The sequence below is a fragment of the Haemaphysalis longicornis genome, unplaced genomic scaffold (assembly GCF_048455015.1).
Source record: "Haemaphysalis longicornis isolate Haplotype H1 unplaced genomic scaffold, Haemaphysalis longicornis Haplotype H1 scaffold_9, whole genome shotgun sequence".
NCBI lineage: Eukaryota > Metazoa > Arthropoda > Arachnida > Ixodida > Ixodidae > Haemaphysalis > Haemaphysalis longicornis.
Window position 1 is genome coordinate 77692218 of NW_027526460.1, and position 16365 is coordinate 77708582.

General features: G+C 46.5%; 1 protein-coding gene across 3 annotated transcripts in view; it reads right to left on the reverse strand.

Moving 5' to 3' along the window:
- The window catches only part of LOC144153720 (low density lipoprotein receptor adapter protein 1-B-like), a 28654-nt gene that overhangs the window by 11665 nt on the left and 624 nt on the right, over positions 1 to 16365 (reverse strand). For all 3 annotated transcript variants that reach the window (XM_077685409.1, XM_077685410.1, XM_077685411.1), the window contains exons 2-5: positions 11865 to 12007; positions 4244 to 4356; positions 2081 to 2231; positions 523 to 579 (exon numbers count right to left, since the gene is read on the reverse strand). In XM_077685409.1, coding sequence (XP_077541535.1) covers positions 523 to 579; positions 2081 to 2231; positions 4244 to 4356; positions 11865 to 12007 — 464 coding nt within the window. The remainder of the gene's footprint in view (positions 1 to 522; positions 580 to 2080; positions 2232 to 4243; positions 4357 to 11864; positions 12008 to 16365) is intronic.

Consider the following 16365-nt stretch of genomic DNA (forward strand, 5'->3'; position numbering starts at 1 on the left):
GTTGTTTTTTTCCCCGATCAAAAAAAAAAACAGCTGCCATGGCCAGGATTGAATCCACGTCTTCGGGATACCGTTATTTCCCACACTAAACTAAAGCCTTGTGGCTAGCAAGAAAACGTATAGCAAAATAAAGACAAAGAATAGAACTAAGGAAATAGTCAATTGTGAGCACCACGTTGCGAGAAGTCGCCACCTGCGCTGTGTAAGAAACCTGGTTGGACAATGCAAATGGTTCCACGTAACGACCACACCCAACCTGGCAAAGTCTCAGATGCTTCAACCTAACGTTGATGCGTTGAGCCACACCAAGTGATGACAAATAATCGCACGACCACTGCGATCATCACAGGAATGTGAGCCTTCACTGCAGTGGCCACCGTAGAAAAGAAACAGACCGAGTAACACAAAGCAATGCAGACATGAATGATAGTGTCACGCAATTTGGAGCGAGCATCAGACCGAGATGAATGCACACGCTACCAATCACAGCTGCTTGGAATCGATATGGTGGAATAGTTTTACCTGTGCTCCTGGGCTGCCTGTGACTTGCCGCGAACCTTGCCAGGCCTGGTAGGCAACCTGTGAGCAACACAAAAGACGAAGAGCGTCAGTCTGAGAACAATATAGGAGTCAGAAGCGTAGCAAGAGGGTGTATTTTGGTGTCAAAACACCCCCTGAAATTTTCGGAGTGCTGCATTCCCTCCCTTCTTTGAGGGTTTTTTTTTTCCCTTCCACGCTATATACACACCACACTGATAAACTACAATGTAAAACCAAAAACAAAACGTGTTGCTTTCTTGACAAAAATGGTCCTTCACTCGTATTTTTAGTGGATATTACAATGAACAAAGCAACTAGCCCTTCGGCTTTAACAAAGCAGGAAAATGGCAAGATATTGTCTTAGTGCAGGCTCTCATTCCTTTAAATTTTTTTACCAATGGCATATAGTAACACAAAATAATATTCCTGGCTGTTCAACTGATAGGAGTAGTGAAGTCTGTGGATTTGAGGAGGATGAGGTCGTTGCCCCTGACACAAGTGAAGCGAACCTCTGACAGCGTAGCAGCTGGATCCAATAATCAGTTCAGCAGATGTGCCATGTCGTACACAAATGTGGCTTCTCAGCTGCAATTTTTCTCCCAAAGGATGACGCGCTTTTTTTCCCTCTTACACAACAGTGAAAGTAAAGTTTGATACCCACCGGCCCGTCTCTTATCTGAATAAACACAACGTAACTGTGATGTGCTTTTTTCTTTACGAAGAATGGATAGTGACATTACATAGTCAATGGTGCGGGAAATACAAGGAATATATTTTTCTTTTTATTTTCTCGCGGCACACCATCTGGATGTAGGCAATACGTGCGAATATATGGTACATGGCGACACTTACCAACACAAAGCACCATGCCCTATCCAACAGTTTGCTTGCACTGTGCACACAACCACAAAATTACTAACACAACTCTGTTCAACTGCCGGTCTTTTTTATTAGCCCTGTACAGAGCAGCTCTGGGCAGTTTCTGGGCAGCCCAAAACCGCTCTCACAACAGAAATTCTATGGGGAAACAAAATATGGACCTGCTCTAAAGCAGTCCCGAGCAGTCTAAAATGACACATTAAAGGGGCCCTGTTGCAACTGCAACCCCGTCGCTGAAGGAAAAGAACTGTATTTACATCAGATTACACTCAGAACAAATCCACTGGTCACCACAGTACCTCACCATTGTCTTTCACCCCCATCTGCAGCCTTTTCTCTTCTCTAGGGAATAGCTTCAACACTAGGGAATAGTTCTAGGGATACTTCTAGGGAATAGTTTAAATAATTTCCTTTTCTAGGGAATAAAGTTTCAACACGCCTCCAACAGTTCACCTTTCTGTGCCGATGTGCCATCCAATTTCTTGCTCACAGAGAACAAACTAGCCAACATGGCATGGTTGGTAAGGCACCAGCATTGCAACTAAAATGACCAAGGTTCAACACCGGCCCCAGCAGTTTTTTTCTTTTTTTTTAATCTACACCTGAGCTTCGTGCACAGCTAGCCGGCTCAGACGAGTCCTGCCAATAATCACTGACCCACCTGGAAGGCCTGCGAGATGGTGAGCGCGGCGGCCTGCGCCACCCGTCGCTTGGCGCACAGGAAGGCGTGGCACTCCATCACCTCGTTGCTGTGAGTCCCTATGAAGGCCACCACCCGGTCGAAGCTTGCGTCCGCTGAGCAGAACGAGATCCTGTGCACGGAACAAGCGCAAACATGTTTGCAACCGGCCACCCAGCACTGAGGGCATGCCTAGTTTGCACGTTCCATTGTCTAAGGTGCGAGACAAATGTGCGGCTGTGCCATAACATGCGTTGCACTTAGAGAGAGAGAGAGAGAGCACTGAGGCATGCAAGACATTTCCATGTTAAACAGTAAACAGTACCGAGAAAGTTACAGCCCTTGATTGATTGCTTTTAGCCACGAAAGATTGCATTAAGCCTTAAACATGTGCATCACTTCATCCATCAATGCCCAATTTTCTTTACAAGCACAATGTCTTCACTGTCACAGATGCCTCGCAGTTCGCAATCATCTCTTTGCATCTGCAGTTGTGTCATCAACGAAAGTCCGCTGCATGTAGGTGATTTGGCTGCACTGACGACATAATATCGCGCAAAATGTTTTCTTGCACCAAATTTGCAATCAAGGACAAGGTCTTGAACAATTTCAAATTTCCCGCTCGTGCCTCCGGCGTGCACCGGGAATGCAGTGTCTGTAGCAATGTGCTTTGTGCAGGCGTCACGTCCAACACATCGCACACAGAGAACAATTAGCCGGAATGGCATAGTTAGGAAGGCATCAGCTTCGCAACAGAAAGGAACTTAGATCCTGTTGATTTTTTTTACATTCACTGAGAATACAAACTGCGGCAAAAACCCAGTCAACAAGCTAGTAATGCTTCTACACTAAAGTTTGCGATAAGGTAATGCGAAAAACAATATTGGAACTGAAACTGAAGTGCTTTTAAGGAACGTACTAAATGGCAAGGCACTCGCGGGAGTGTGAAAGCCGTTGAGCCGGTGAATCCAAAAATTTAAAAAGGGTTAAATAAAAACTTAGCCAGTTTTAATTCTTGTACATCATTTTGAGAATGCCGGTTCTTAAATGTAGAGGTGCGATGGTCTCCACTAGGCAACGACTGAAGATGAATCCAACAGGGACTTCAAAAGGCCAGCATGCCATGAGAAACAGGCCACTCAGAAATTGGCAATTAAAACTTGGCACTTCGGCTGGCTGGGAGCCCGATTGGTCTTTCTTTTCTCCTCACACCCTCATGTCGAGCGTTCCCAATCCGACAAGGAGTGGCGGTGCCAACACATGAATTAGCCCTCGGGACGCCGTTTCAAAAGTGGCACTGCCGCTCTCAATGGGCCTGCGCATCAAGATCGTGCACGTGGCGAACAACAGCCCTCCAAATGCCTCTGAATGCTTGTTGCATATTCAGAGACCTTTTCGTTGCTTGCTGCTAGGTTTTGTAGGTTTTGTAGTTGAGCTCTTAAAACAGCTTCCTTTAACTGTTAAGTAAACTCTGTGAAACTTGCCAGTCTTGTTGCTTTTCCCCCCACTGATTTCAAATATGCCATTATTTTTTTTAGTTGGTCAATAGGTTCCCAAGATTATTAGAATTAGCCATTTTTGGGGAAACAATAGACAAGACAGCGTTAGCCATAGGGCTCTAATCTTTACATTTTCCAATACCATGAACCCTGGTGAGTGCAAGAAGAGAATCGGTTTTTTGATGCACCGCTTGGAACTAATTTTACAGCTCATTAAACCTTTGTGGCACCAGTGGCAAGGAACCATTTAGAATGCCTGTTTCAGACACCAAGGTCTAATGATCTTTACTGTAAAGTTAGTGCCAAGCAGTGCATCCAAAAACCACTTCTTTTGCACTCACCAGGGTTTGCAGCACTGGAAAATGTAAAGATTACAGTTCTCTGACTAGCACTGTTTCTTCTATTGCTCCTCCAAAAATGGCTAACTATCTCTCATAATCGTGGGAACTAATGACCAACTGGAAAAATAGAGGCATGTATGAAATCAGTGGGGAAAAAAAAGCAGCAAGACTGACACGTTTCATAGAGTTTACTTAAAAATTAAAAGGTTAGAAGCAGTGTCCCTAGATGAATAACTGCTCAAAGGTGCCACGGGGGCAAGCCCTCTTTAGAGAAGAGAAAAGAAGCCCGCTGCCACACCAGGTACCTGTAGATGGAGACGTCGTGCAGCAGCTCCCCCGTGGCCATTTCCCTGGTAGAGATGCCCTTGGGGGATACCGTGATGGCCACCTTGGGGAGCTTCTTGCCGCTCGCCTTGGCCTGCACAGGGGGCAAGGGGGAGGGGAGGGTCACCCAATCCGACAAAGACCTTCTTCTTCTCGTGAGGTTTGCCGATTTCATCACTTTCCTTTGACTCTTAGAAGCAACTAGAAAAGTTCTGGCTTCTTTTATACCCCTGTCATACGGACACTCAACGGGATTGGGTCGATCCGGATCGAGCTCAATCCGGATTGGGCGCTGCTACACGGCAGTTTCAATCGCGCTCGAGCCCGATCCTGCTGAAACTGAATCCCGGTTCCCCAAGCGCGGATGAGGTTTCCAAGCCACGATCGGACGAGAGCGGTGATACTTTCGTCCCCACTGAGTAATGGCATAGAAGGTGACAATTTCAACTAACACCACAGATTGTATCAAATAACTTGACTTGATTAAATGTGCAACGACATTTATGTAATATCGCACACCTATGACCGCTCAGAGCTACCTTTCGCCGGCCACGAAGCGCATTTTTGGCGGCATCTGGCGTACGCGAGTGCAACTGTTGCAACTTCTCAATCGGGACTGAAACGTGGCGTGTAGTAGCGGCGATGCGTACAGCGCGCTCGAAAAGTCAATTGCTCTTCATTTCGATCCGGAGTGAAAGAACCCGTGTGACAGGGCACGTAAAGAGGGGGACACTGGTCTCAAGGACCGAAAATTTGGCAAAAAAAATCAATTTTCTGTATTATTTTATTTGCAGTCTGCAGGTCCGCAGAAATGTACCTAGAAAGTATTACAGCCGTACCATAAGTATTTACGAAGCTGTAGCCCTCCGAGGTTGCATAAATGGCCATATTCACCTACGTTTCCAAACTTCAAGCCTTGCTTCCTCGGCACCAATTTTTTTTTCCCATTCAGTCAACTGTTGGGCACAATATTTTGAGATTTACGGGTCCGAATTGTATCATTTTGGCTGGATTCAAAAGCTTATGAACTGAACAGCGCAATAAAACTACAAAAATATAGCATTTCTTTTCACTAGCACAAGATATTATGCGCTTCATTTTACAAAAAAAAGGCAATTGATAACCTGACATTTAATAAGTTTACATCAATCGCAGAAACAATGCTAAAATTACTGCCGTGGTTTAGTTGCACTCCCTGGTACTTCTAGAGCACAAAGAAATAAAAAAATATTTAAGCGTTTCTAGGTAGACTACGAATAAAATGACTGAAACGAAAGGGCATAACATGCTGCCCAACTCTGAACTTGCAACAGAGAGACAAAAACTGTCCGCATATTTGTGCTCAGGATGTTAAAATACACTTACTGCGTAAATCTCAAGCACATAGGTTAAAAATTACATAAATAACCTCAAGACGAGTGTCCCCCCTTAATTAAACACCTGGTTATCAGGCACCAAAGTTAAGAAAGGTAGAAAAAGTTTACGCCACCATACATCAAACAAAAAGCTGCCGACTCATCTGAGGTGCTTCATACTTAAAGAGGCCATGAAAACGAAATACAATTTTGGTTGGCACAAAGACTACTTTGGGTCAACAACCATGTAGCCGATTTCAATGTGAACCTTGAACAGTTAATTTAGATACGTATTAAGGAAACTGATGAAACAGCAACAATTGTTTGCACGACTGCCAGCCACCAACCAAACTCATCGCCCACAAAACGTAAGCGTGCGAGTGTGTTCGCTAATTCCATTTGGTTGCATTACTCAGCTAGTTTTTAAGTGTTTCTTTTATTACATCAATGTTGATGTCGTGTAGAGCCAAACGCGAGACTTTTTCACCATTTTTCCTTTTTGTGTGCAAAAACACCTTTTGGGACTGGGATGGAGTTGAGCAAGTTATCAAAGGCTGCTTCTTTCCAATAAAACCAGGTTGTGTTTGTCTTTATGGTCATCTTTAACAGTCAGCTGAGAACAATACGGATATTTTACATCAATGGTGTTCCGTAGATATTAGAAATTGCTGCCAACCAATCTGACGCTTCTCACATTTAGGAAAACAAAAAGAACAGCTTCCCACACCCCCTGCTCATGATGGCATTTAAAAAAAAAAAAAAAAGGCTACGCAGACACAGCAGATTTGCAGAATGGCGGAACGTGCTGGTTGATTGTGGTTGGTCATAGTTTCACAGCGGCAGTAACTTTTTTTCTGCCTAGTGTGTGCATTTCTCCTTTCTCAAGACCGCTGGTAAACAATGTCATCCCTGTAGCAACGGCAATGGGGATGTTCTTTGTTCAAGACTGTCATAGAATTTCACGTGGAAGTTGTCCTTCTGTGGACATCTATGCCTCAAGGAGTGTTTCTACTGGAGAAATTAACATTTTGAAAACCTCTCTTTTTGGGGAAAAAAAAAAAACACCACATTTGGTTCTTCTTCTCACATGCCCGGAATGCCGTCATGAGTGGTGTCTTTCCACACGTTCATGATTATATGCAAGGCACCACGATTCACAAAAGGCAATGTTAGTCGTTAATAATTTCAGCTCGAACATAGTGAATGCAAATAAGCCAGACTTGTGCCTCGTGAGTGCCGAGGCCTTCCTTCAGCTCAAGGTAACATTTATTTGAACACGGCTTCTTTCGCTGCCATCTGGGTGGAAATTAACACCGCTCTAACCTACCCTTGTCCACCAACTCTGATCCCAGTCAAGAAAGAAATACCGTCGAATATTCGTGGGCCATTCTCAGCGCCCACACAAACCAAAGCATATCTTCAACAACTTCCACATCACAAGTTGGAGGGAGATAGAGAGGGAAGGTCTCAAAGCAAATTTACGATGCCCTCCAGCTTAATTAAGAACAATTAACTTTAAACATCCAACCTGGCCGCTCATAGGTCACTGAACAAAAATTTGGTGCACTGATGTTTTTTTTTTGTTTTGTTTATCTAGAAAACCTTCAAACCTGTGAAGCCCGTACTACATGGAGCGATTTCGCCTGCGAATTCGCCGATGCGGCGCCGCTCGTGCGGCAAAACCACTTTTTTTCGTTGCTGCGGCAAAGTGCCAAACATTTGAAGCGGTAGAGCAAACGCCGCTTGTGCGGTGTGTGCGGCGTAGAGGGGCCGGACCTGCGGCCAATAGGAGCATAGCTAGGCGGCACCACTTGCACGCTTGGAAGCCAGATGGCGTTGCTTGTATGAGCGCGACGAGTGCGACAAAAATGCGGGCACACCAAAACGTTTGTCTTCTCTGCTGTGTGTGCGTATATTGATAAAGAATTGGCGATTCTTATATAAAACCGCAAATAAACTTATATTTACCGCAAACCAGGCAGAAACAACTTGCCAAGAAAGTAAAATTAAACCGCCGTTGTTAAAATCACAACAACCTTCGCTGGTGGCAAACTTAATTCAGTCTGCAAACAAGGCGCATCTGAAATGCGAAAATCGCGGCGTTCACAGGCCCCATGTAGACGACAATTCCAGGCATTGCGAACTTCGCAAGTGCGAATGTTCGTTCCAGCCGATTCGCAGGCGAAATTCGCTCCATGTAGAACGGGCTTCAGTCAGTCAGATTTGTATTGGGGGTGGATACTGGTTTCTGAACCTGCATTCACTACTTATAAACCTCTGCTCATGATAGCACACATGGAATTCACTTGGAAATACGGGAGACAATTTAGAATTGAGTGCTGTCTTTGAACACTAACAGCTTTAATTTCCATGGCAAAATAGGAAAACGTCCAGTTTTCGCGGCACTGTTGCATTAGCCGATTTGCACGTTTCAAATCTCGCAAGAGGCACACGGGTAAAGTAACCATGGAAGGAGCAGTCCTTGGGGCAAAAAAGCCTGCTGCAGAAAATGAAGGAGGAAGTTTAGGGAAAGCAGGAACAGCTGTGCAGCGCTCGTGTAGAGTGCAACAGCTCGAGAGAGAGCTGCTCTATCTCGCTATGTACTCACGCGGCAAGAGCATTTTAGAAGGTGAAACTCCTGTCCGCGCTGCTGCTTGCCAGAGTTCTTCGATATATACCAGCGGCGAAACTCCGCCTCAGAATCCAGACACTGCGTGCACCCCTGCTTCGTAGCAAATGGAGAGCAAACGCATTGGCCAGGCATCTAGGGGGGCCAAAACTGAACTTTGCTAAACATTTGCCTTGAAAGGGGCCATGAAGACAAAACACAAGTTTGGCTCATTCGAAAGATTGCCTCGTTAAAATCATACTGACACCACTTCTAACGCTCGCTTTGCTAAAATAAGCTACATAATTAGGAAAAAAGGGAATGGCCATGCGACCCACTCGCTCATTTCCTGCAACAGACCCCGTGATGTCATATATGCCCAGCTCTGCAATTGGCTGAGGCCGGCAAAAGCAAACTCAAACTAGGCAGGGCTTATAAGCTAGCCGAACAAGCTATTTGCACTTAGATGTAACGCATATTCATCTTACCACAGTAAGAATTGTGGGGTAAACAATGAAATTAACGAAAATACACATAAACATAGAAGTGCCGAGGCGCACTGCTGTTGGTACTGGGCGCACTATGCTTGTTTTAGCTGCACAGCAGCCCGCCGCTTTGGAGCTGTCTTACACGACACCAGAGTCCTTCAATGCTTCTCTGGTCATGGAACTCCCGGCCAAGTTTCGTTCGGGGACAAAGGCTACCACAAGTGGCGCCACCGCAGATCGGAGGGCATCGAGCGGCCGCTGCTGCTCTGTAGCCAGACCGGCAGGCAGGAACGCAGTAGCAGCATGCCCGTTCACACCAAATTTTTTCGCCACTCACAAAATGACAAGTCCATGTGAGCGGCCCACGACACGTAAAGCGACAGCGCAGTGCTGATAAGGCGGCAAGCGTCTGTTTTATCTTACTCCCTGGGCCGTTCCTTGCCAAACATGCTCTGACCACGCCCTCGGCTGCCCTCCGATCAACACCAGCGCCGTGGCGTGGCAGCGTACGAAGCTCTCCCATAGCGTGATGGCGAAGTTTCATGACCAGAAAGGCATTGAAGGACTGTGACGACACTGACTGATTGGCGTAAGCGACGTTGTCATACGTGACCCTGTTTGTCGAGCATACTGCATGTTTCACGAAACGATTACTTTCCACAATAACAAGAACAAGCCAGGAATAAATACGGTCAAAACCAAAGCAACGGCGGACAACAGTCCGTGGCTAAGTACAGTAGCGCCAAGTGGGAAAACTTGCGTTAAGCAAGGCTGCAGAGCCTAATGGCACACTGGGAATTCATTTGAATACCCGCCCTTGTGACTTCATGGCAGACATCCCCAAAACACATGATTTCGCGGGAGAAAAAACACGATTTTGCGGGACAAAATTTTAACCTGAATTGATTGAATTCTCAGTTAATAAAACATTGCTGCTTGCGGCCTGAAAAGTGCTTGGGGCACTATACAACACAAAAATTTTCAGGGGAAAAAAAAAAAAAATCTTGTACTTTGTCTGCATGGCCCCTTTAATAACGCAACTTATTCAGTGATACAACGAGTACCAAATGTTCTGTAACATTCCTATGGCATTTCCTCGATCGCTAGCGGCAACAGATCCAAGCAGCTCAGCACTGCTACAGCTTTCCGCTGACAGATGGCAGGCTAGTTCGTTGTTGCTTCTATTTGCCCCTGAAGCTAGCGCCAATTACAGATTAGCTTTTATGTATTTACGGAGAATTCCGTATCTTTATATATTTAATAGCCCTGCGCGCATGCGGGCTATCAGATGACGGCACAAAAAGGCCATTGCCAAGAAAGATGTACGAAGGTCGACACAGTCGTAGGGTATTGATTGAGGTTCCACGCTCGAACTAGTGGGGGGTTCCGACATTCACGTGGTCCCCATTTTGCTAGCTTTCCTGAATGAACAACGTCACATAACACACCCGCGCGACGGTAATGCATCGCATATGCAATGCGTTCGTTCTGTACGACGACAGAAATGTTTTTGCGTGGAGGCTGAACCACTTCTCACATAGCACCACCGCCAATAGTAGCGCAGTCTTAGCGGAAAGTCGGACGAAATGGGCATGGTCTCTCCACCTGTAACCCCACTACCTCCCATGGTGATACAATAGAAATCAATTGTTCTCAGGCCGCACAATGCCATCAGCCTACTTCTGCTCTGAGCACGTGTAATGCTGTGCTGTTTGGTCACTGGGAAAAGCAGAGTTTTTACTACTGAAGCACTCTAGGTCTAGCTCTACATGAGTACTGTAAAATCCCCAATCTAAGGCACACCCAAAACCAGCCGCAAATCTTGTGACAGCAGGAGAAGCGGCTAGCTTTAAGGGATTTATCGAGATGTTACTGCTCATTTTATGCCCAACAGCTGTAGTACCTCACCCCTTAAAGGGACAAGCAAGCAATTATTGTGGAGTGCATGTCGTGTAGCTCGCATGAAAGTCACTGCTTTATTTGCTGGGCTAACCGCAAGGAATTTCTAAATAAGCAGGCGGAAATAATTTTAGTTTTGCGCTAAACTTTCCGAAGTCTGAAAGGTGGCGACCCGTAGCGTCTAAATGTCACCCTATGCTACATTTCCAAACAACTCCATTGAATTGAACGTGCGATTCAAAAATAGCATGAAGGAATAGGAAAGGCTGCACATTATTGCTGTTTTGGCCGGGGACAAGTTTTTGAATACCTCTTTTAGTTATCACGGGCAGTCAAAATTGTGTTGCCGCACGGTTCACCGTCATGGTCGCCAGCACTCCTCCTCTTGGCGGGTAGATCTAAAACTTCCGATTTCACGAGTTCTATGGCGCTATCAACAAAGCCGTTTCGGGTTGAGGTGTTTTAGGTGGCGCCTTTTCATTTTGGAGAAAGAAAATACACTAGACAAAAATCGGTCGTCTGTCCCGTTAAGAATTCCCTTCCCCATCATGAACTCTCCCAGGCACTGTTGGTTCTATGACGGACCCCACAGTGCATTGTGAACACTGCTCCATTTCTGGTTCATGTGAAGGTTTACAAGAGGTAGACCCTGGTCTTTCTGCCTTGTGTCTTTTGCAAGAAACATGCATTTAAGGAGCACTGTTTCCTTTTCATCAGCCTCCTTGCCCTTTCAGTGATGATGGCAGTTTGGCAGTCAGGACAGACTGGAACGTCTGTGCGGAAACACGAAACCAAATACGGGTGAGCTACTTTGCATAAACTGTGCCTGAACAATCCCCAAACTGACATAAACTTCGAAATGGGTTAACGGCGATGTTTAAAGCACTGGGGTAGCACAAAACCACCTCGCAAACCGGTTCAACCATTCCTTGAACACGTGGTGAAACAGCTATGAAGGGCGCTGAGCAAGTTTCCCATTTTCCAAGCATTGTATGTGAACGAACACTTTACGCTCTGATTAAACTCTGAAATATGGGTGGCGAAACGACACCAACAGAGCAGCTAAGTAACAAGTCTAAAGACAGAGGCCCACATTGCTGCCACAATCCAGGCCAAAAAGGTGGCCAGTGAACTCGTCCCACAATACCCAGGGGCAAGCACAGCTTGGCAATTGCTCAGCCAGGCTTTCCGCTGCCTGGATCGAGCTATGCCAAGCCTGGCTCTGGTCCCCCCTCCGCCTGCCCCCCCGTACCATGGCGATGATGGTCTTGATGGCGTCGGCGGTGGCCTTGTCCCCGCTGGGCTCCTCCACCAGGGTGCTGCCCAGGTACTTGGCGTAGAAGGTGATGCCCTCCACCACGGGCTGCTGGATGCCCGTCCACTCCTCCGACAGCTCTGCACCCACCACCACAGTGGTCACTCAACTGGCTTCTCACAAGGTGCACTGTGGCAGAGCAAACCACTCACAGCCTTGCTTTTCAGCACCTTACGAAGGTGTTCAGGCAGCAGAGATGACTGAGGCCGACCAAGGGCAACTGAGGTGTTCCTATCGATGATTGATTGATTATGGGTTAAACGTGCCGACGCCTATTAAGTGATGACGCATGCTGTAGTGGAGGGCTACGGATTAATTTTGACCACCCGGGGATCTTTAACAAGCGCCAAAATCTTGTACACACGGGCGTTTTCGCTTTTCGCCTCCATCAGAAAAGCTTCCCCCGCGTCCCAGAATCGCACCTGCGTTCTTGGGCCCAGCAGCACAACGCATCAGCCACTGAGCCACCGCAGCAGGTGAGGTGTTCCAACGACTCTACAAGGTCGAAGCTCAGACAGTGCGACTGACTGGACAACTTAATTTTTTTTTTTACAAATGGAAAGGTGCTTTGTAAAATGGCTTTTCTCAAAAGCCTCCTTTTGCATAACAAGCAGACATCAGCTGTGACAATTCGAGGGGCAGCATTTTGCAGACCACAGTGCTTAAAACCCGATGTACAAAGTGGCTGGCATCAACAATACCCATGGAACAGATCACCATCGAAACTGAGAAGAGTGAAATAGCATAAAATCACTGCAAACCAGCTTGCACTTGGAAACACACTGCAAAGCAGGCCCAAAGGGACTTCAAGGGACCGGAAAAATTAGTTCCGTTTAACAGGAGTTCCATTTACTGAGAGAGATGTGCAAAGATGAAAATTTATGTGCGTACACACTCTCAATGGCATTTCATGGAACTCTAAGCACTAGAAGGTGAATGTAGCTGATAGTTTTTTTTAGAAAGCAAGAAAACTACAAGAAGCGTAGGCACAGCATTCACAAAGTTGATTTGGCAACAATGAGTCGCTGTGCAGTACAGAATGCATCAATTATTTTTTGTTTGAGTCCTTGCAACTGCATCTTCACAGAGGCTAGAGGCCTCAACTTCGCGAGTGCTTACAAGCCACCGAATTTAGATGACGGCAACGTGGTAATGAAGCGCAAGTAGCACCACGATGGCACGAACGAGGTGGCAGGAGCTGAGCCCTGTAACCTCGGCGTCTTGAATCGAGACCGAACGACTGGAACAAGAACTGCAATGTTGCATTCATTGCGCTAACACGGCTAACCACTTACGAGACGAGGCTTGCGAGGCTAAAAAAACCACGGAGGAGGACGAAAAAAAAGAAAAACGAAACAGCCGGAACCGCAAAAACTGATTTTCATGCCAATGGGTATCACAAGAAGTTCCAATTATGGTTCCGTTTACATGGTGACGCAGAAATTTTAGTTCCAATTACCGAGACTTTTTTTACGTTATCTGAATACGAAACCAACCAACTTACAGGCTACTGCTCCGTTTAAGCGATTTCCATTTATCGAGATTCTGCTGTACCTCTCTTTCAGTAAACTGCTGACTGCTCCCATGCCTCCGGTTTATGCCAATAATCACCGTACCTCTGTGGCCGTCCATTTACACCTGTATTTACTAAAGGAACGCAAGTATTATGATTGCAATAAAAATGTCGCAAAACTGAAAAAGTTGCCGTAAAAAATTTGTTCCTTGAGAAATTTGCTATGTACTGGTCTAATATTACCTGTTTTGCTTTTGTGCCATAGCCGTAACTTTCTTCTGAATAGCCCGGCATGTGTAAAAGTTCTTCTGCGGATTCCTTTTAAGCAGACTAGCAAAAGAGATAGCAAAAATGATTTTTTTTTTTCATGCTTTACAGAAAATTCAGGCTAGAAGATGTTAAGTACCCTTTATCCAAAGTACAAGGGTGAGCTTTTAAAATTATTCCAGATGTCTTTTTGGAGACAGGGGTGCCCTGTTTGCTTAAACTTTACCCTTTTTTTTTGCAAAGGTCAGATTTTGTGAATGCTAAATTCTGCAAGTTCCACAAAAAGAGGAAAGGCTAACCGTGCCGTACGTTTTCTTTGAAGACCGTCCCTCACACCAATATTTTATCGAGTCTACGCCCTAAATGCTTAGCTGCTGATGCGAGGTGTGCGATACAAGCTAGGATACCAATGCATTTGGGGATAAATTTTTTGAGAGGCACATTGCAAACTCCAATCCAGATATTCAGGACAGCTATAGTGGTGCAGTCTTGCTTATAACCCTCCCTTTATTTTGCTGACACACATGAGCCCTAAAGCCAGTTACTAAACAGCTAGGTCACATTTACATGCTTTCCTGCATATAAACCCCACCAGAACAAACAACTGGTGAAAATGTTGTGGGCGCGGTGCACATGGCTTCTCTGGAAACCTAACGTAAGGATGTAACTCGGCACGCCTCTTAGTGACGGCAAAGGCTCCAGTCGCTGTCTCAGACCACCAACCCTAAGCACTTGTGACAGCCTCCCCACTCGTGCTGTCACTGCATCAAATGTGCCCCAGTCAAACTCTAATGATGTGTAGAAAATTTTTGGCACACGCTATCCAGTAAGGCCTCTTTGCTCCAGCTGAGAGACTGCAAATTCTGATATTCTCAACTGCATTAATGGGAGACCGACCAAACAGTCTCCACTTGTTCAACAATTAAGTTTGACAAAAGTGTGGTGTTTTCTCCAGAGTGCCCCGGAACATGGCACTCCAGGAACACAGAGTGCCATGTTCCTGGAGTGCCTGGAATAAATGCCAGAAACCCTTGCTACAATTTCCAATGTAACAATGAGGCAACTGGTCTGTTTTATTTGCCACTCCAAAGTAGTTTGGAGAAGTCCAGGGGTAGTCCAGACCTGCTCTTGTTACAGGAATTCTATAAGAAAAATGCAAAGCTGCTTCGCAGCAGTTGTGGGCAGTCAAAAAATGACAAGTCGAAGGGACCTAACGTGTTGCTGGCAGGTAGCAACAACAAGTGCTCGGCACCACAGCTCGACTACAGAGACATAATTCGCGGAAGATGCCTCTCTGACATTGACAGCGACATGTGAGGCGGTTGGATGAGCCCAAAGGGTTTTGCGCAAGGTAGTAATTCAACGAGGTCAGTCGAACATTGACGCAGACAAGCTAGTTAGCCAATGACCAGCCAACTTTTAGATGGCAGCGCTATTGTGGGGAACGTGGAAAAGTGATATTTCGCGCTGGATACCAATCATCTTCAAAGAACGCCGCATACTCGTGTCATGCTGTCAAAACACGTGATTAATTTGCCAAATTTTTAGGATTCTCTGGAGGCCCTCGTAAGCAGCGAAAGCATCAACAGCAACGCAACAGCTCTGTCAGTTAGAGAGACTTTTTTTTTACTTTTTTTCAGACATTTACACGGTTTCGACACAATTGCGACAAGCCATGCCCGAACTCCGCCGCAGCTGGAGTTAATATTTCCGCGTCCGCATAACTGGGAACTTAGAGCATCCCCAGAGTTGCGCAGTTTCTGCCGCCAGCGCGTGCACTGTCCCAATCGTGGCTGCCAACTTCGTAATGCCCTGGCCCGCCTTTTAACCCTCCCACTCTCTCCTTCGAAGGTGTTCGCGACGGCATTGCGCGAACGTCCTTCGTGGTGCGGCCTCGACGAGTCGAAGCGTCCACCAAAACCCTTTCTCTCGCGCCCGTACATTGAATAACCCGCTTTGAGTCTCAGCGCATTGCCCAAGCTGATTGAATGAAGTTTAGTTTCTTGTCGTTGCTCCTTCGACCTCGGGCTCCCCTGCCGCGTCGCGTCCATCAGCGACCAAGTTGACAACGCGACACTGTGAACGCACAAAGACATGTTACTCTTCACAAACGCCAGCGACAACGTCTGCCACATGCTATTCTTCGCAACCGCGTCTTAGCAGCAAACAAAGTTGAGGAGCGTAAGAGATTCACAAACAGCCAGAAGCCGCATGTGTCGTCGTTGCAGGTGCAGCGGCGTGACGCACTGACGCAACTCCGCGAGCGCCTTCGCCGTGCCTGGCACGGAAATACGAGATGCGAGTACAACTTTTGCACTGTTCTGGGGTAGCGCTTGCGCGGTGACAATAGTGCATGATTCACAACGCATGCGTGACTGCGCAGAGCGCTCCGAGAATGCATCACCAGAAAAAAAAGGGGCGAAATTGCAGCCATGAATAAATAATTGAGGTGCAACGTCGCGCGTTTGGATCGCGGTACAACAAACACCTGCCGAGTGTCTCATGTCGCGGTATAAACACGTCGATCGGGAGTTTATAGCGACGCAACTACTCGCCTCCCGCACTAAACCGCTGGTTCGCCCACGCGTGGTACACGAGTGGCGAAAAACGACGTCTCCGCGCGAGACGACAACCTAATTACAGTCGGCGGACCCGCCC